The sequence below is a fragment of the Camelus ferus genome, chromosome 10 (assembly GCF_009834535.1).
Source record: "Camelus ferus isolate YT-003-E chromosome 10, BCGSAC_Cfer_1.0, whole genome shotgun sequence".
NCBI classification, from domain to species: Eukaryota; Metazoa; Chordata; class Mammalia; order Artiodactyla; family Camelidae; genus Camelus; species Camelus ferus.
The window spans coordinates 3,116,211-3,136,675 of NC_045705.1; the positions used below are offsets into that span (position 1 = coordinate 3,116,211).

At 42.0% G+C, this 20,465-nt stretch overlaps 1 protein-coding gene and 1 pseudogene across 1 annotated transcript; both read left to right on the plus strand.

The window, feature by feature from the left end:
• The first annotated feature begins 1,577 nt into the window (after nt 1-1,577).
• MMP1 (matrix metallopeptidase 1) lies at nt 1,578-10,287 on the plus strand. The gene is made up of 10 exons (XM_006186207.3): nt 1,578-2,006; nt 2,445-2,689; nt 2,782-2,930; nt 3,464-3,589; nt 4,319-4,474; nt 4,608-4,725; nt 6,751-6,884; nt 8,752-8,914; nt 9,443-9,546; nt 9,703-10,287. Exons 1-10 carry the CDS (start codon nt 1,899-1,901, stop codon nt 9,810-9,812), a joined length of 1,413 nt encoding a protein of 470 aa, XP_006186269.1. The 5' UTR covers nt 1,578-1,898; the 3' UTR covers nt 9,813-10,287.
• A 3,356-nt stretch (nt 10,288-13,643) lies between these two features.
• Nucleotides 13,644-19,563, plus strand: LOC102520843 (annotated as a pseudogene).
• The last annotated feature ends 902 nt before the right edge of the window (nt 19,564-20,465 follow it).

Genomic DNA, 20,465 nt, shown 5'->3' on the forward strand with positions numbered 1-20,465 from the left:
CGTCTCCTCACTGATCAGCTTCCCTAACAGTCAGGGTGTGTCTGCCCCTCCTTGACTTTGAAAACACAGTCTGTGTTCAACCTCTAATAAAAAAAAAGAGCACCTTTCAGTATTTCCCTTGCCTGTGCTAAAGTCCCTTCAATTGTGAGTGTTTTTTGGTCCCCACCTCACCTTCCCTTTAATGCCTGTGAGAAAGACAGGATTTCATCTTCCTAAAAGCCTCTTCCAATTTCTCTTACCACCATGAACGCCCATGTTACTCCACTGAGATGAGGAACTTGTGGTTAAATGATTAGAGAGGAAATAAACTCTTTCACATGGATTCCACAAATACGGAAGCAATATTTATGCATAAAATGCTTTTCTTAGTGTGGCAAGGAAAACAGCAATTGGTAAAGTGAGAAAAGCCCTGAGAAAGCAAACTCGAGATGGTGGGAAAGGTGGGCGACGCCGTCAAGTGCTAACGTGGAAGAACGTGGGCTAATGTTTCTCTATTTTATGTCACATAGAGACACTTTCACGGAAGGCGGGTGGGGCATGAGTACAGGAATCTACGGATTGAGACCATATTTCCTCACCAAGAGTGGAATGGAGGATACCACTGTCTCCAAGACACTTTAATGAGGAACAGGAATAATGAATGTACACTTTTCATTCCATAGCCATGTGTTTAACGTGCAGACAAAAAAATAACCCATTAAACATGATTTTACAGGTAGGATAGCCTATAATGAGATAAAACTTTGAGAGTAAATTTAATAATACTGGAGGTGGCATTAAGATCTGGCAAAAATCATGATGGAGGTAGAAAAATTAAGGAGGAAGGTCACGAAATTTAGGCTTTAGAGTCTCCTATCCCACCATATTCTGGTAAAACTACAGACTTCTGGTAAAGCATCTTAAGGTGTCCGGTAAGATGTTTTACTAATTAATCCCTTCCCATAAGAATGGTACACAGAAGATGCTAGATAAGATCTTTGGAATGGATGAGTGCATAAGTATATGAATGAATGCATACATGAAAAATAAATAATTACTGCCTTGCCCCAGGCAGCAAAGTTGTGCTCACATTGAAGGGAGCAAGGATAACTAAAAATAAGAGTCCAGACTCAGCCTTGGTCTTTTGCTAGCCCCTGGCTCACCTGGTACCTTCTGACAGGTGCCAGAGAGGGACCCTATGTGTCCCATGATGCCCACGGGCAGTGTCCACGCAGGGTGGGGAGTTACCTCATAACCCAGCTGAGGATGGGTGTCTTCTCAGCCAAGGTTCTCAAATCCTGGGCCTGAATGAAGATTAAGGGAAGCTATGGGGCTGTGGAAATAGTGTCCAAGGCAGCTTAGCAGGATGAAAGGGAACCCCCTGAACCCGGGAGAGCCACCCCAAAAGGAGTGCCTGCAGAGCTAAACTTCAGCCACTGGGCATACAGGTCAGCAGCTGTGCCTCTGCTCCGGGAGCAAGGTGTGTGTACCACCCAGAGTACTTTATGATCAGCAGAATCGAACAGCAATGCCTCCTTAAAAAAAAAAAAAAAAAAGCCCGTGGATCTGCAATCTGTGCATATAATTACATAGGCTAGACACGAATTGCAGAAAACAGCTATTTACATGGTGGCCGTGTCTCCTACACACCCACGTCCTGTTTGATATTAATCATAAGATTGCAACATCAAACGATTCCGAATACTCTGCTTGAAGTCACCATTTCTGATGACTCCTCAGGCAATTCATTGCTAATCAAGAGGATATTATGAAACGTGAGTCAGACAGCCTCTGGCTTCCTGGAAGTTCAGGATCCCTATATATAAAGAGGGAGCTTCCTACTGGAGACACTGGAGCAGCAGAGAGGTGGGGAGCCCTCGGATTCCTTCAGCTGAGAAGGAAGACAGACGGACGCCAGCATGCCCAGCCTCCCTCTGCTGCTGCTGCTTCTGCTCTGGAGCTCAGGGGCTCACGGCTTCCCAGCGGGGACTTCAGAAACACAAGAGCGAGATGTGCAAATGGTGCAGGTAACTGCTGGGTTTCACCGGAGGCTTTTGCCGGAGATGCAAAAGCCTTTATTTGCGTTCTCCTGTGGCATAACGGAATAACAGCAGAATCATAGAGTTTATTTAAGGGTGGATTTCTTACAAAGAGAAATTGTTGTCAGAAGGGGCACTCTCCCTGCTAAATATATCTAGCCATGCCTAGAGTCTCCTTTTCCAGTTAGAGTGATAGGAACAGAGTGCAAATTTGTGATTCTGACTTCATAGTCATGATTAGTCGGGAGCTTTCTACTCCAAAATTAGTTTCTACCAATAATAAGGATACTCAGCATCATGCACCTAAGCACAAGCACAATTTAAAGGTCGTTTCTCTGTTTATGAAGCGTAAGTTCATACTGTCAATCTTCAGAAAAATTAGAAAGAGTTCCCATCCGGTGTTCCGATCATTTTGTCTTTTGTCAGAAATACCTGGAAAACTACTACAACCTGAAAAGTGACGGGAAGCAAGTTGAAAAGCAGAGAAACCGTAACCCAGTCGTTGAAAAACTAAAGCAAATGCAAAAATTCTTTGGGCTGAAAGTGACTGGGAAACCAGATGCTGAAACGCTGCAGGTGATGAAGAAGCCCAGATGTGGGGTGCCTGACGTGGCTCAGTTTGTTCTCACTCAGGGGAACCCTCGGTGGGAGCGCACAAACCTGACCTACAGGTAATTGGACTGAGCATCAGAGTGGGAATGCTATTTCCCATCACAGCCATCAGAAATGAGGTTTGACGTGACTCTATTTATTTCACTTGAAGGATTGAAAACTACACCCCAGATATGGCGAGAGCAGATGTGGACCACGCCATTGAGAAGGCCTTTCAACTCTGGAGCAATGCCTCGCCCCTGACCTTCACCAGGGTCTTTGAGGGTCAAGCGGACATCATGATATCCTTTGTCAGGGGAGGTAAGCTCTTCTTGTGGCATGAAAGCATTCCCACCTTTACTTCACCCTGCCCCTGCATCTCTCCAGCTTCGCAGCTAGATTTCCTTGTTTAAGAGGAGTGTGGATTTGTGGGGCTTAAGAAGGAAAACTATAGACTCACATAGTAAACAAACTTATGGTTACTGGGGGGGGGGAGAGGGTGGGAAGGGGTAAATTGGGAGTTCGAGATTTGCAGATATTAACTGCTATATATAAAATAGATAAAAACAAAAATAGATAAAAACAAAATTTCTTCTGTATAGCACAGGGAACTATATTCCATACCTTGTAGTAACCTATAATGGAAAAGAATGTGAAAAGGAATATACATACGTGTATGTATGACAGAAACACTGTGCTGTGCACCAGAAATTGACACATTGTAACTTACTATACTTCAATTAAAAAAGAAGAAGAAGGAAACTATATAGCATTTGCTGGAAATCTGTTGGCCCCTCCTGGGTTAGCCTGAATAATAACCAAGAGGAACGTTTGTTGAATTCTGCTTCTTGCAGATCATCGTGACAATTCTCCCTTTGACGGACCTGGAGGAATGCTAGCTCATGCTTTCCAGCCAGGCCCAGGTCTCGGAGGGGATGCTCATTTTGATGAAGATGAAATGTGGACCAACAATTTCAGAAGTAAGTCAACTAATCTCGCTTCTCTCCACTCCTCCCCACCTCCACCTTCTTGGTTCATTGTCATATTGGTTGATTTAACTGAAAGAACGCATTAATAGAATTATGTATACCACTTAGAAAATTGATGACACATTTAGAAAAGTGTAAGAGAAAAATTATTTCTATTAGTAAGAGCATCTTATTGGTTACAAATAAGCCATTCTAAAATTTCTGTTGAGAAAATGTTAACAATCTTAATGTTTTCCTTGTGGGCATCTACATATTACTTTTTTTTTTTTTTTTTTTTTACTGGAAGAACCCATCTAAATGTAACAATGTTAGTTAAGATATGTGGAAATTAAAGGAGAGACTGTATCTGTTTTCCAAAATTTCCAGCATTAAGCATGTATCAGTCTGTAAATAGAAAAAAAAAACTGTGTTAATAGGCAATTGTGTCTCTGTGAAATAATACAGTTATTTAACCTCAACAAGATTGACTGATCTGGGCTAGGCTCTTGGCTGGCTGAATTTGCTTTTTCATTGTAATTATAGAGTTTAGACTTTAACCCATCTCTTCACTATTAATAAATGTGTTCCTCTCACCTTTAGAAAAGTTTTTTTTTATATATATTTCAAAAAGCTATTGAGAAAATATAAACATTAATCCTTGTACAGTTGTAGAGCCTTATTAAATGTCTCAAAACTGAAAACACTGCAAATAATTGCAAATGGGTTTGTTGGCCCTTTTAGATTATAACCTGTATCGCGTGGCAGCTCATGAACTGGGCCATTCCCTTGGGCTTTCTCATTCCACTGACATCGGGGCTTTGATGTATCCCAGCTACATCTTCAGCGGTGATGTTCAGCTGTCTCAGGACGACATCGATGGCATCCAGGCCATTTACGGTGAGTATGATGAAGAGCATTAAGACAAGGGGTCGTCAGAGCAGCCATTGGCTGTGTTCTCTAAGAAGCTTGCATTGGCTATGCAGTTTTCCAAAGCCAGGCTGGACTAACTCCAGGTCTCTCATTCCTTTAGGACCTTCCCAAAATCCCACTCAGCCCACTGGCCCACAGACCCCACAAGTGTGTGACAGTAAGCTGACGTTTGATGCTATAACCACCATTCGGGGAGAAGTCATGTTCCTTAAAGACAGGTAAGACTTCAATTCTTCTCTGTGCTTCGCATTTGGAATAATAGCCGGACTCACTGCTGTGGGTCCACGTGCACCTCTGCTGTGTTTCCCACATCATTTCTCTCACATTTGTTCATGTGCATAATTATAATTACAGGTACATGTAAGCAATTGCTTGCTCTTGCACAGCATAATGAACTTATAACAACTTCTTTCCCCGCATGTATTCTGTCATTTGATTCTCAGAAAAATTACCACTGAAGTAGAAAATCAGTAAATCTAATACCACTTTTCAGATCAGTAGAGTAAGGCAGAGAGAAGGAAAGAGATGCTTCAGGGCACAGAGTTCACTGGCCTTCTGACCCCCACTCCAGGCCTCTTTGCATTTTGGTCTCTCTTTATGATAATAAGCAATTAGTACTTTTAAAGGAGAAATCAGTTCTTCTCACAGCAGCACGAAAAGGGTTGTGTAGACCCCCTGAAGTACCATCCTGGAAAAGACAGCCCTTCCAAAGCCTGTGGTCAGGACAGGTCTGTGTCCCTCCTTCCCCTCTCCTGGAGGGGGACACCAAAGAAGGGTAGGAGCTATTGCGGGAAGAATCCCCAGGAGTTCATGAGGACCTACCTTGGGGTGATATGCTCAGTCACAAAGGGTTTCCGTCCTCAGAGGAGGGTCCCAGAACTTTCTCAGCAGTGTGTGGCCTAAAGGACTCCAGGGTCCCCCCACATGCAAGAAACAGGCCTGCTCTGCATACAGTTCTGATTCATAAAGAACCAGGCCAAATAATCATATAATCTTTTCTGAATGATCCAGTCCACAGCATGGAGAAAGTAGGGTTGCTCTGAAAGGCTCCCTTGCCCTTACCAATTTTCCGGGCGAGTGGCTGGTGTTGTCTTGTTCCCTGTGGGTCCATCTACCCCAGGAAGCAGCGTATGGGCTCCTGATTACTTCTCAGCCTGGGCTGTGCTCTTTCTGACCGTGGAAGGCAAGGATGGACGTAGACCACACAGGGTGTGGCCCACTGCTGGGGAGTGCTCAGAAAATCCTTGGTTTTAAAGGAAAGGTCTCAATACAGCAGGACACACTTATCAAAGCAACCATTTGGGGGACCGCTCCAAAGAACAGGACCAAATCTAGGATTTGCAAGAACTGAAAGGACACAGGTCATTTAAATGTCCCCAGGTCCAGAAGACACAGAAGGCAAGAAGCAGTCCTGGTAACTGACTTGCCCGAGGTCTCACAGCCAGGCAGAGGCAGGACTGGATCTAGAAGTCCGATCTGACTCCCACGGCTCGTCTTTTCTGTGGCCTGGACTCGGGCAGGCCCTCTGCTGGCTCACATGACAGTCTGTGCTTTCTTGTCACCCTGGACTCAGTGGACTGCAGCATCCACTTTCTAAACCACCAACCAAAGGAGGACAAAGGGAGGGGCTGCTGGATCTGAGTTTAAAATTAACCTTTGCCTCTTATTAGTTTCACGGCCTTGGACTGGCTTCAATTTCTTATCTGTGAGATAAGAGTTATGTTCTCTCCTACGGTTTTTGGGAGGCAGGGCGTGGCTTAGGGGCTCGTGCGTTAGAAGCATTTACTAAGTGTAGGATATTAGTGTTCCAGCCAGCGGCGTGCTTGCCCAAGCTGATTGTGGCAATTTAGAAATTATATGAACTTACAATTACACTTAAACCAAATGTAATAAAAGTAATCAAAACGCATGCTTTTATTATCCCTTTGTAATCATTTTGCTACGTTTGACTATTTATGTCCCTGAGGTTGTTTATGCTTAAGGTACGTGGAAATCTGCATGTGGAAATACTATACAGCAGTGCACCGCTGCAAATCTCTTGAAATCTGCAGTGGTGGGAGTATTTCCACCATGCAAAGGGGCAAATGCTACCAGCCAGGACTCTCCCCACCCCCCGTCTCAGAGAGCCAGATACCACACTTACTGGCGCACCTCCAGGGCCGGCAATGGGAGGACCTGGGTGACAGCCAGGGCATGCTGTGGATTACATCAAAATCTTCTTCCTTTTTTTTTTTCCAAATCAGGTTCTACATGCGCACAAATTCCTTCTACCCAGAAGTGGAGCTCAATTTCATTTCTGTTTTCTGGCCACAACTGCCAAATGGACTTCAAGCTGCTTACGAGGTGGCTGACAGAGATGAAGTCCGCTTTTTCAAAGGTAATGCTTCCAATTTTCTTGCAGTTTTTACAAATTAAGTTTTTCTCCTGCTTTTGGGCTGATATATGAGACTACTGGCTACTTTCTTTCCACGGACTTTGGAAAATCTAGCCGTCTTACCAAATCAGCGGGAGGTCATCACCTAAGTTAAGAACTGCAGAGTGCATTTCTGAATAATTTTCAGTGAAAGGCATTTGACTGGATATACACGTTTTCTGACCTGTTTGAGAATCTGGACTTACGAAAGTGTTTTCTGTGAGAATTATTTATGTATTTTAAACACTGTCCAATACTAACTCTCCTGAGAGAGGGGGTGTCTCCTGCAGGGCAGCCAGATGGGGGCGCTGTAGCCTTGCTGTCATAGTATGGTCTTCAGACCCACAGCGCTGACACCTTCTGGTTGTCTGTTAGGGATACAGAATCTTTCTTAGCGTAATGCCCACAGAGCCCACCCATGTCATCAGATCCCAGACCTTGAATTTTAACAAGATTCTCAGGCAATTTGTTTGGACATTTAAGCATGAGAAGTCTGAATCACCGTGAACTGAACTGGGCAAATGTCTCTGACTCTATCAGAATGAAACCTAATCCAATGATCAGCTCCTGACTTTGAAGAAACAACGCCAAACACCAGTATTTCTGCAAATATACGTTTGGCAGACTACAGGCCAACACTGAGACATCTGATCGAGTCATACACTCAGGGCAAAGAACGGAATCCAGTTCAGACGGGCAAAAAAATTGAAACCAGCTTTCTAATGCTTATATAATGAAATTAAATAGGATTGTAGATACACAAAGCTTCAAACTGCTCTTCCCTGAGGGATAAATGAGCATACTTGTGCAATGAACAATCCTGGCTTCAAGATGTAAGGCCAGTTTTACGTGACACGGGGTTTACTAAGTATAAACATGCAGAATGTGGACACAGCTGAAATTCAAGTGTTTGGAACGGTATTCTAGTCAGATGCAATGATTTTCACGCCGGGCTGCAAGTCATTACAGATTGCGATTCATTACAGCACTCTGGCCTTTAGGGCACCACTGGTGTGAACTTCCACAGCCCATGGGCTACCTGGAGACGCGAGGTTTCTATCACTGAGGTGGCATGATAAACTCTTTTTTATTTTATTTCATTTTATTTGAGAGAACATGTGAACAGCCGAAGCTACTTAGTATTTATCATTTATTTCTACAAAATCTAAAATAGTCTCAGGTACAAAAGGAAGAGTATGGAAAACTCTAGAAGTTATGACATTTTTATTTTATTTTATTGCTTTTTAAGGGGAGGGAGGTAATTAGGTTTATTTATTTACTTTTAGAGGAGGTACTGGGGATTGAACCCAGGACCTCATGCATGCTAAGCACGTGCTCTACCACTTGAGCTATACCTTCCCCTTCTACATTTGCTTTTTATTTATAAATATTCTGGAATTTCTTGAGTGAGAGCAAAATCCTTGCTTGATCTGGGCGTGTCTCTTTTAAGGATATCAGGAGGGTGATGTTTTAATGTGATAAGACCGTCCGGGGCCCCAGAACCAAGGGTGATGTTCCAATGAATTCTTTAGTCTTTCAAACAGCTGGCTTTGGAAAAAAGCCCCCAGCCCCATAAATCAGTCATTTTTCAAAGCTTGCTGCAGATTAGAATCAGCTGGGAAATTTTTTAAAATATACTTATTTAATTGTCCAGGGTAGGTATACCAGCATCAGTATTAAAAAAAAAAAACAAAACAAAAACCTCCCTAGATAATTCTAACGTGCAGTCAGGGCACGGCATTAACACGTGAGACTAAGCGTTTAGCTGGAAATCGACTTCCTGTCTGCTGGTCCCTGGGCAGGTGTTTCATCCCTGTTTCTTGATTGGCAGGTAATAAGTACTGGGCTGTCAGAGGGCAGAATGTGCTACACGGATACCCCAAGGACATCTACAGGTCCTTTGGCTTCCCTAGAAATGTGAAGAATATCGATGCTGCTGTTTCGGCGGAAGATACTGGGAAAACGTACTTCTTTGTTGCTAACAAATGCTGGAGGTAAAACCTGAGTGGAGAGAATGGAAGGGTACCAGTTCTTTCTACACGGAGAGAAGTTACCAGACTGAGTCATTTAAAAATGAGTCTCATACTGCCTTGGCTAGCTGCCTTTTCTGTGAATGGCTGTAGTCAGTTCACTTTCTAAGTCTACTGACCAATAATCGCCATGAAATACCGGTCCCAGAAATCCAGGGAGAATATGGGAATGAATTAGAAAGAGGGGGTGTGAACTGGAGAGCATTCATCTTCATAGAGCTGCTTCAGCCAGCAGGAACTCATCTCCCATTGCATTTGACACGAACAACACCTGCTAGATAATTAGAATTAGATGTCGGAGTTCAGAGGGACCGTATAAATCTTCAAGGCCACCCGACATCCTACCTCACTTCATCCCACCTCCTTTATCACACATGATCTATGGAATTAAAAGTCCTTATTACATTCCTGCTGGTGAATTCCCCGTAATGATTTTGAGGAGGTTACACATTTAACAAATGGTTCTGACACTTCTAATTATTTTTTGACCAGGTATGATGAGTATAAAAGATCCATGGATGCAGGTTATCCCAAAATGATAGCAGAAGAGTTTCCTGGCATTGGCAACAAAGTTGATGCTGTCTTCCAGAAAGATGGTAAGTGAATATATATGTCTCTCTCCTCTATCTTGTTGCCATGACATAGTAGCATCAGTATTATGTCACAAATGACTTGGATTTTTTCAAGAATTGAAGTTAAGCCTAGAAATCATTTGTATAATGTAGAGTAAATCTCTTTTGTTTTATTTCTAGGATTTTTCTATTTCTTTCGTGGAACAAGGCAATACAAAGTTGATCCCGGAACGAAGAGAATTTTGACTCTTCTAAAAGCTAACAGCTGGTTCAACTGCAGAAAAAATTGACCAGCTGTTACCAAGTGAAACAGAAAAATGTATTTCACAAGTCGAAGGAAGGTGTTTTCCTGAAGAGCCATATATTTAAGTGAAATACAGCAATATTAAGTATAATCTTATTTATACCTCATTCTGTATGTGTCTTTTTTTATGATTTAGAATGTAATGTTTTATGTACTGCTATAATTTAGTTCCACAAATGAGGGCTAAGTAAGGTCAAGTTCATGGCTTATGGATTCAGATGGGCCAGCTTTGCAATGAGAGAAACTCTTTTCCAAAATATGAGATTTTGACATTGATACTGGAGAGCAGACTCAGTCATGAACATTTCCTCTCAAGACAGAAAGAGACAAGAGACAGGAGTGTTCACCAGAGGAAGAGCATTCAAGGACGTATGAGCAGCCACTACTGTCATCCTGATATGCAAGGGACAACTTTTGTTCCAAAGTGCTTTATGTTTGAAATAAAGCCATCCTTCCCTCTATTTTGAGTTATTGTATTATTGTTTCCTGATTATCAAGTCACATGCACAGAGATTAATTTGCAAATTTGAAAGGGGAATTAGACAAATATACAAAATACTCATGTGGAAAATTAGAATATGTGAGAAGTTCAACTATTCTCCATTCTCATGGAATTTGCGTCATGGAGAAGGAGGAAAATCTACCTCCCAGGTCCCATACAAAGATTTCAAAACCGGTTTTAGGTAAGAGCAGTGACAGGATGGCAGAGCTTTCTGGGGACATGTCCTTTTCTCCTCTCCTGAGTACATGGAGGGGTTATGTTCCTCCACAGTCCAGCTCCCCACAGATGTGGGAGGGAGGTGGTGGGCAGTAGCATCTGACTAGTCCTGGCCAGTGGATTGTGCTCGGAAGTGACTGATATCACTTCCACATGGAAACATTTGATCTCTGGTGTAAATTTCTCCAGTGGTCCCTGGCTCTGCTGTGGTGACTACAGAAGCATGTCTTAAGAGAAGAAGTCTAAATTGCTGGGCCAACAATCCCAACAGTTACCCCAAACCTCAGTAGATTTTGCTTAAGAAATAAACTTCCATTGTGCTAAGCCACAAAAATTTTAGATTTTGCTAAAGCTGAATAATCTAGTTTTTCCAGACAAACATGATCTAATTTATTATGCCGAATTTGGGAGGATGTTAATGTAGGTAGGAATCCTGTAGGGAACTTCCGAGCTGTATGAATTTTCTGAGTAGCTCAGAGATCCTCAGAGTGTTTGCAGACTTTCCAAAGTACATAAGACTTGAGAATATTTTGAAGTATTCATGATTCTGAGGCAGGCAGTTCTCAACTCAAAAATTTGGACAGCATGCAACGTTCCCTTTTGATCAAGTCTCTCAGCAATAAACATTTTTATGTTAAAGAATTTTAACTTTTTTCAGTTTGTGACTTAGCACAATCACCAAACCTATCATAAAATCAAAAGTTTCCAATGAAAGAAGATGCAAAATTTTGTAGTTAGTATCATGTCACACTGAGGAACAAGTGTGTATATTTCCAATTTTAGAATCAGAGGCTGTTGAATGTTGGAATTTATAGGTAATCAGTTTTCCCAAGAATTGGACCACCTATAATTGAGGAGCTGTTATACATCCCTCAGTCTTACTTACAGGATGTGACGGACTCTGTATAACATCTATGCAGCCCAGGCCAGGAGCTGCAAAGGTAGACACTGAACAAAGAAAAGGCTAGATTAGCTGGGTGATCAGCTAGTTGGGGAAAAAGAACAGACGCTAAGGAAGTAAGTTGAAGGCAAGTTTGGGGTCAGTATCAAGAACGAGGAAAACAAACAAATAATGTCAAAACATGAGAAAAAAGTTGAGGGAGAGCCAAGGTTCAAGCCAAGAGGTCTTGATAAACACATAAGTAGTAATAGTTAGGCTTCTGAGTAATCTCTTACCACTTGATAGCTGACCTTGAGTTTTTTACTTAATATTTTGATCCTAATCTCTACCACGTTGGGTTGTTCTAAAAGATTAGAAATTACACACATGTAGGGCCTGGCGTACAGTAGCAACTCTAGACTTCATAAGGTTTCACCTTTTTCTGAAGAACAAGTCTCTCCTTGCCAGACTGTATATATACTCCAGTAATTTTAGTAAGTAATGAATGACTTAAAGACAAACATTAGATTCTTGCCACCTCAAGTCATTAATTTCTTTCAGACATGGTGGTTTAATGTAGGATAAGTTTGCACACCAACATCACTCCCGTGAGATGTGCCAAGTGCAATCATGGCTCTTACTACAAAGCTAACTTTCATTACATCATTACCACATTAATAAGATCCATCAACACCAGTAAAATTATGACTCAGATAGAAATGAGGCATCACAGAGCTTGTCAAATAAGTACCTGACAGCATTGCCACAGATTTTTCAGGCCAACAGGCTTTGTCTAGTGAAGACATTGAAGTGGATAATGTTCCCCAGCATCAGACTTATGTGCCAACTTGGTGAGTGACGTTACATCTACCCTATTTTTATAGATGGTAAAACAATGGCCCACAGAAATTGTAGACTTGTTCATAGTCCAGCTGACTTTCTCTAAGTCTGGTTGTCAGTGCCTCCCAACCCTGATTTTCAAGCTAATGTCCATTCCACTCCCCCAGGCTGTAGAGCAAATTCCTTGGCTGCAGTAAGCCACAGGTTGACTTAACTGGTCCAATGTGTACTCAAGCTTCTCTCCAACTCTGGTTTGGAGGTCTCAGAGCCACCAGTTTCTAGAAATCACACTCTGTCCAGTCCACTTCAAGTAGGGTGTAGGTGGTAGGTGGTACTCAGAGGACCATTCCTGCACACTCGTTAATATACTGCGCCATCACTTTGAAGTTACACACTTCAGGTACGGTAGAGTGAATTTATCTTTAGTGAGAGAAAAACATAATTCTATACTATAAGAATTTTAGGGTCCTCTGTATTAATAGGTTAATTTGATAAGACAGTTATGCAGACTTACTATGTGAAAAGCACTACACACGGCTGAGGAAAAAGAGAGAGAGAGAGAGAGAGAAATACAATTCATGGGCAGAGAGGAGAGGTTAGATGGAGAGGAATTGAAATAATTCCCCACTAAAAATCTCAATCCATTTCCTTCTTCGTACTTGAGGAGAAGAGAAAGAAGATGGAAAGATTTTTAAAAAGCAAAGAAGAGGAGGGTAGGAGGGACATTTCAGTCTGATGTGTAATTTGATTTCAATTTAGCAAGTTTTTATGGACTAGTTACTATAAGCATATCTTCCATTCTGAAATCCGTTACATCCACTCAGAATGAAGGATCCTTTCAGAATGAGTGAAGCTCAAAGCAGAATCAGTGCACTCCTTCCTTCCTCTAGACCCACCCCCTTTCCATAGCCTGCTTCCTTCCCCAGTGCTCCTCCTCCGGGGCCAGTAAATCCACCTGAAAAATCACTAATAGCTGTTTTAAACAAGGACTCAAGAAATGAAATGTGTCTGCAAGCAGCAACGTCCGCATTTAGACCATCAATGTATTTGAAATTTCTTTCCGTTCATCTATTTATTCCTAACCTACTTATATTTGAGTTTTAGATATAGTCTTTTTTTTTTTTAAAGGCCCTGGTTTTAAAGTCTAAATATCTGACACTTTACTGGACTTATCAGCTACCTCTCAGTAAACACACAGACATGAATTATCAGTCAGTTCTATTTCCTCTTTATAAACACAGAATCATTTCCTGAGAGATGACTTGTTCTCTAACCAGCCAAGTTTAGAAGGTTGAGGGAAATTACTGACACAGGCTACGGCACCTTTACATTGAATAGTTGTGAACACTCCTTGTGTCATTCAGATTTTTTAAAAGCGCATGCATGACCACGCTGTTCGGATAAAAGCAGCGTCGCCCCACAAAAGGACGGCCACAAGAGAGCAGGCGACAGAAGCCAAGAGGCGAAGCAGGTGTTTTCCTGAGCTAAGGACAGTGAGAAGGAAGCCTCTTGCCATCCTCGGGCGGCTAGGTCTGCCAGGCAGCTCAGCTTATCCACTGAATGGAGGTGTGAAGAAAGGGGACTTAAACATGGACCTTGTCCAGGTACGTAACGGCGGCAGCCACTGCAGCCAGCGGCCATCCCAAGTGGAGCAGCGCACACGCCTGCCCGGCCTTGCAGAGGAAAATAGGATGGTCTGGCCAGCAGTTGCTGTGTTGGAATCATTTAGCATTAGGCAGTGTCAAAGTGCTGGAGGTGGAAGGTCACTCCCTTTTAACACAGAAGGGGGAAAGGTGCAGGAACAGGATGACATTACTCAAGATTAGAAAATAAGGTAGGAGCAGCAGCTTTGGAGCTAAATGAAAAGAATAAATGGAAAATGCTTGTAACTTCTCTGGCTTTAGGATTTCCTTTGTTGAAATAATTAGGGAGAAGGTACGTGTTCCTTTTGAGCTTTAAATCCTATCAAGTAATAACGTTCGTGTTGTTACTTGTCAACTTGGAATGGAAGTATTTCAGTTCCGTCTTGAAGCAGGTCTGTGTTAACAATGTAAAGGTGAAAAAGTCAGATACATTCACCCAAACTACCCACAGAGTTAGGTCAAAGGGTGGCTTCTTTTCCTGTAAGCATGCCGGACCCGAATTTTTAATTTCAAGTTCCTCACTTGGAGAACAGACTGAACTGTAATGAGATTTTAAAATTAGTACAAAGATAAAATAATAATAAGGATCAATAAAAACATTAAGTGTCATACTTTTCTTTCAATAAAAACTAGATAATAACTACTTGCTGTGAAATTTGGGTAAATGGCTGAAAATGAATAAGATGAACTTAAAACTGGACTTCTTGTTCCATTAACACTACCTAGAAAAATACTATAATCTAGAAAAAAGAGGTGATCTAAAGAGTTTGTTACAAGGAAGGACAACAATCCTCTTGTTAAAAAAAAACGCAAGAAATGCAAAGGTTCCTGGGGTTGGAGGTGACGGGGAAGCTGGACTCCGACACTCTGGAGGTGGTGCTCAAGCCCAGATGTGGGGTTCCTGACGCTGGTCACTTCAGCACCTTTCCTCACACGCCCAAGTGGGGGAAAACTCACCTCACTTACAGGTGATGGGTCCCAAGAGGCTTTGACACAATACCAGGATTTTTATAAATTACAATCACAGGAGAAAACAATCTTCAATTTTTCTCTTAAAGGATTGTGGATTATACGCTGGATCTGCCAAGAGATGCTGTTGATTCTGCCATTGAGAAAGCTCTGAAAGTCTGGGAGGACGGGTCCCTACGCACATTCTCTAGGATTTATGACGGAGAGGCTGACATAATGATCCCTTTTGCATTTAAAAGTAATAAAATAAAATAAAATGTATTCACTTACCTGGTAGTGTTGTATTGAAAAAGAGCAAAATGAAATTCTGAATTCTTATTTTTCCGTTTTTTTTTTCTCTGCTACAACATGGAGACTGATAATTTTGCTGGACTTGGTAAAGTTTTGGCTCATGCCTATCCAGCAGGGCCCGGTTTTTACAGGAATGCTTACTTTGACGGTGACGGACGACGGGCGGAAGACACATAGGTGGGCCACAAACGTCTCTGGATGATCTCAGGAAAAACGTCTAACACTATCCAAGGATAATTTGGTTACCCAGAATGAGCGGTAAAACGGAACATCCTAAGAAAGAAAATTTCTGATTATTTGATGGTAACAACCAGAACCTCTCTTTGTCGCAATCGTTACTGAAGAACTTTGTAAAATGTCTGTGTTTCCTTCTTTGCCCCCAGCAAGCCCAATATTAAAGCACCATTTACTCTTACTCCCACAACTCAGGAACTTCCAGGGGTTTTAGAATAGATTAACAATGTTTCTCATCACTTTAACTATAGTTGATTAAGGTAGAATTAATTACATCGAATCAGGTTTGACCCTAAAATGTACCCTTGGGTTTCTTCTCTTCCCATTTGCTTCCTTTTCTCTTAAAAGTAAAGATTAGAAAAAAATGCCAGGAAATAAAGTAAATTTCTAGTTCACCTGCTCAAATAAATTTGCCATCGTCTCTAGCTTAAGAGACTTTTTCTCTTTCTGAATTGGTTCTCAACAACTTTACTAAGTTTAAATACAATAATCAAAATTAACTGCATTTTACAGTCACACCTCAGTGACCGCACAGAATTCATTCCAGGAGCCCCCAAGGGTACCAAAATCTACACACGCTCAAGTCCCTCACATAAAACGGTACAGTACGATGAATACAGCTGTCCTTGGTTTCCTTGGGTTTGGTAGCCACCTATTCAACCAACCGCTGACTGAAATCCGATCAACAACTGATTGAATCCGTGGATGAAAAATCTGCGGATATGGAGGAGACTGACTGTATTTTTTTCCAGTAGCTTCTGAAGTTTGGAAACACACACGGAGACAACTGCTATTTTCAAGACTGGTTAGGCTCTTTAAAGCAAATGCAAAGAGTATCTTTATTGAGATGTACAAACTTGAACTTTGTGCTGCAGGAAATAGTCTAGCTGTATTTGAACAGCTATTTTTTTGTGTATATTTGCTTGGCGCATTGGTAATATAATGTCTACTATTAATTTCAACAAAGAACTCTTTTGTAATACAAAGAAAAAATGTATTCAGCCCTGTATTTGTGCTGCAGATAACTGTTGGGCACATTTCTGTTTTAAACTAAAGACTGTGAGCATCCAATGGCACCCACAACTGGGAAGCTTTTTGACAATGAAAAAGTATTTGATTATGAAGAGAAGAAGAGAAACTGAGGCTAAATTCACATAGGAAATAACCAGAGTTTTTGTTGTTTACGATTTTGAGGAATAAAGTGAATTGCAACTGTCACGTGTTACTAAATTTGAACAGTGACCAACTTTGTATTTTTCGAGGTAATGAGAATGTATTGACATGGTACTAGTGTTAGTCCAACCAAAGAACTATCTTCTAGAAACAATGTTTATCACTGACACTATAGGAAAAGTGACTTGGTGTCCCTGACCAGAGATATGGTGGGAGAGTGACTTATATGTTGACTTCAAGCCAACCTTGAAATATACATGAATTTCTACAAACTGTGGAATATGCCAGTCTATGAACCAATCCATAAATAAGGAAAAGACACTGTGTGAGTCAAGGATGCCCTGCACAGCTGACATGTGTCCTGTTGATAGGTTTATGGAATAAATAGCTGTTAGATTCTAAACCTTCACGGTTTTTGGAACAGGGGCCAATTTATTCCTCGTCGCTTGGCCATTGCCTGGTTATCTTTCACTTGGCCGACATCAAATCTCTGAGGAACCCAGCCCACAACGCGCTCACAGACCTGGCCCAGCTCTGCCTTTCTCTAGATGATGTGAACGGCATTCAGTCCCTGTACGGTGAGTGATGCTGGAAAAATTAGACATTGTAGCTTTGCAATGATGGTCCTCAGGAAAGCTTCAAAATGTTGCACAAATCATTTGCAACTCAACTCAGAGCATTTGGAGAATGTTTGAAAAGCATATAAGTTGACAGAACCATCAGGTCTCCTAATGTTTTCATCTGTATCTGTTCCCTTTAGGACCGCCCCCTGCCTCCCCTAAGGACACCGTGATGCCCACGGAATCGGTGCCTCCAGAACCCGGGACACCAGCCGCGTGTGATCCCGCTTTGCCCTTTGATGCAGTCAGCACCCTGAGGGGAGAGGTCCTCTTCTTTAAGGACAGGTCAGACTGGAAGATTCTATTTTCCTGTCTATTCTTTTGATGCACATATTTAGAATGAAAAACAAACAGAAACTTAATAGCGATTTTTAAATAAAATATTTCCACTACATTTTAAAATCCTTCTGATTGGATTTTTTTTTTTTTTGCATTTATCAGTTTCTTAAAATTGTCCAGATCAATTTTTACAGACTACAAGGATGATTCTTGGTCACTAGAATGCAAGCTTGACGAAGGCTGGGGAGTTCATATGTTTTATTCACTTTCATATCCTTAGAGCCTAGAACAGGCCTGGCACGTGCAATGAATGTGTAGAACGAATGAATAATTGTTACATACGAATATCATAAATCATACAGCTTCTTCAAAAACCGCTGGTGGATCTTTAGAAGCAGAACTGCATCTTTACCTTTGCTAACAACTGCTGCTGTTTAAATTAAATTAATTTTGGAAAAAGTGATATGTGCTTATAGAGCAATAGTAAAATGTCACCAAAAACCACAGAATTAAAAGAAAATGCTCTCTGCCATCCCTGACATGTAGAATCCCCAATTTCCCCCATAGTGTGTGACCATTGGTACTAATTTCCTTTGTCTTTTTACAAAAATATTCTATTGACAAATGAGTATAAATATATATCATTCCTGCTATGTTTTTCAAAAATATTAATGGGAACATGATATAAACACTATTTTACAGACTTTTAAAATGGACACCAAACTAAGTAATTATATTGTTAATACATTTCCTGTCATATTGATCATAAGCCTGGGATGAAAGGGAAGAGGACAGTCCAATCCAGACTTTAGCAAAGACTGACAGTTCTCCGTCAGTAACAGAAGCTGCCTCATCCTATCAGATAGCTACAGAATAATCTAGTAAATGAATTCGTAATTTAATGAACTCTTGCTAGTGCACATTTGGGGTTGCTTTCAATATTTTGCTTTTTAAAGCGATAATGGAATCAACAGACTTTTACGTATGTCATTTCACAGGTGTGAGCGTGTCTGTTGAAAAGCTCTAGCACCTGCGGGCTAGATATAGGCGGGGCTGGAGAAGCACCTCACCGATCAGGTAACATGAAGGTCATGGACGATGCCAACAATGGCAGCGCAGACGGGAAGATGGGGGCAGAGATAGGACCAAAGTATCCCTTAGGATGGTTTTGGTACAGACTGACTTACTAAAGGGAATTACTTGGTTCATCAACTAGCAAGACAAGTCTTTAGGCAGCTTTCAGTTGCAGGTTACCCGGCTTCTGCTATTCTCTGGGCTCCGCTCTCTGAGTGACAGCTTTATCCTGTAGGTTGAATTTCCCCGTGGCGGCCCAATTACTGCAGGCATTACGTTTCTTCAGTGCCTTATCTCTAGCCACCAAATAAGATTTCTCTCCTTTCCTCTGATTGAGCTGTCTTTGTGCGTGGGCCACATGGAGTCAGTCCCTGAGAAAGAGAGAGCCGGACTTCCATGACTGGCTGAGATCCCAGAAGGTGAGGGTGTGCTTAATCCCGCCCGAATCACCCTGCTGCTCTTCCACAAGTAAGGAAGCAACATCAACATTTTCGACTGAGAATGACTGTGAGATGAGAAAGTGGAAAGTGCGCACAATCTGGGGAAAACATTGGCAAAGAAAACAAAAAAAATTTACCCAGACTAGGTAAATGGTTCTAATGAATGCATTTATTTGGCTGGGGAGGAAGAGGAAAAAGGAACTTCCATTTACAGCCCCTGTACAACGTTCTTTATGTGTGTGGTTCATTTAGGCTTCATGATAATACGCTAAATGACAATGTCTTTCAATTTCAGAACTTAGGCTCCAAAGAATAAACTCTCCCGTGATCGGGAACTGGTGAACAGCCGCACCAAGACGCCACCTGCGAAGTCTCTGGCTTCAAAGATCTCGCTCATCTTGAGGTTAGGTTAACAGGTAGCAAATCAACGTCATCTAGTGTGAGTTTGTCTTCATTACACTCTAGTTAATGTCGTTGCTTTTAAGGGCACACAAGTTTGCTGAGATTGTGGCTCTTTTAAGACTGCTGCACCACCTCCACCATGGTGTTTCCGGCTCTGCAGACCTTGGTGGATGAATATCGCTGAGGACAGAGAGCACTAAGACAAAAATAGATTCTGACTCAGGATCTTGACGCTGATTCAGGCTCTTCCCTCGGGACTGATGGAGAAACCCTTGCTTCACGGCACTTTCTGGAGTCAGATGTTAGGGCCAGCAGTATGAAGTGGGGTCCTTTAGAATCCTGAAGATAGGGGAAATCTGACTCTTGCGGTTCTACCATGCCCTCAACATTATGTGACCTTTCCAGACTTGTTCTTTTTCAGCAACTCCCTGGTTCAGATAACAGCAACACCTTCTTCTTCTTGTATCTTCATCTTGAAACCTCAGTCTCCTTTGATTTCATCTTTTGCTCACAGGTCACATTCCCTCAGTTGTGGTAGCCTGTGAATTCTGCCTGTGCTGTGTCTCGAGCGGATACAACAGAGGGGCTCAACAGGACAGTGGCAGAGTGGACAGGAGGAGGCGGCACACATGAGATGTTACTCAGTCTCCGTCATTAGCTAACTACATATCCGCACTCACGTTGCCCCTGCTGTCACCAATTCACCTGGACCGTTTTCCACCTTGTCCAGGATCTCTTCTCACATAAAATTAACTTTTGACTTGGATTTGACAAGTCTTGGAATCAATTTTCACATGACCTTGGAGCAAGAAACTGTTTCAGATGTAGGGAGCTGATGAGTTTCAATCCAGTGGGCAAAACACATATCCTAAAGGGGTATAAAGCCAAGGCCAGTCATGATCTAATCAAGCAAATGAGGTTTGAAGATTAGTCAGTGGAGATCCCAGTACGTAGGTGGGAGGGACACTGAGAACTCTCTGAGATATGCAGTCCTGGGAAATCCAGACAGAGAGGCATGCAGCAGGCACTTGGAAGGTTGGATACCACCAGGTGCTTGGGTCCCAATCTCTAGTTCA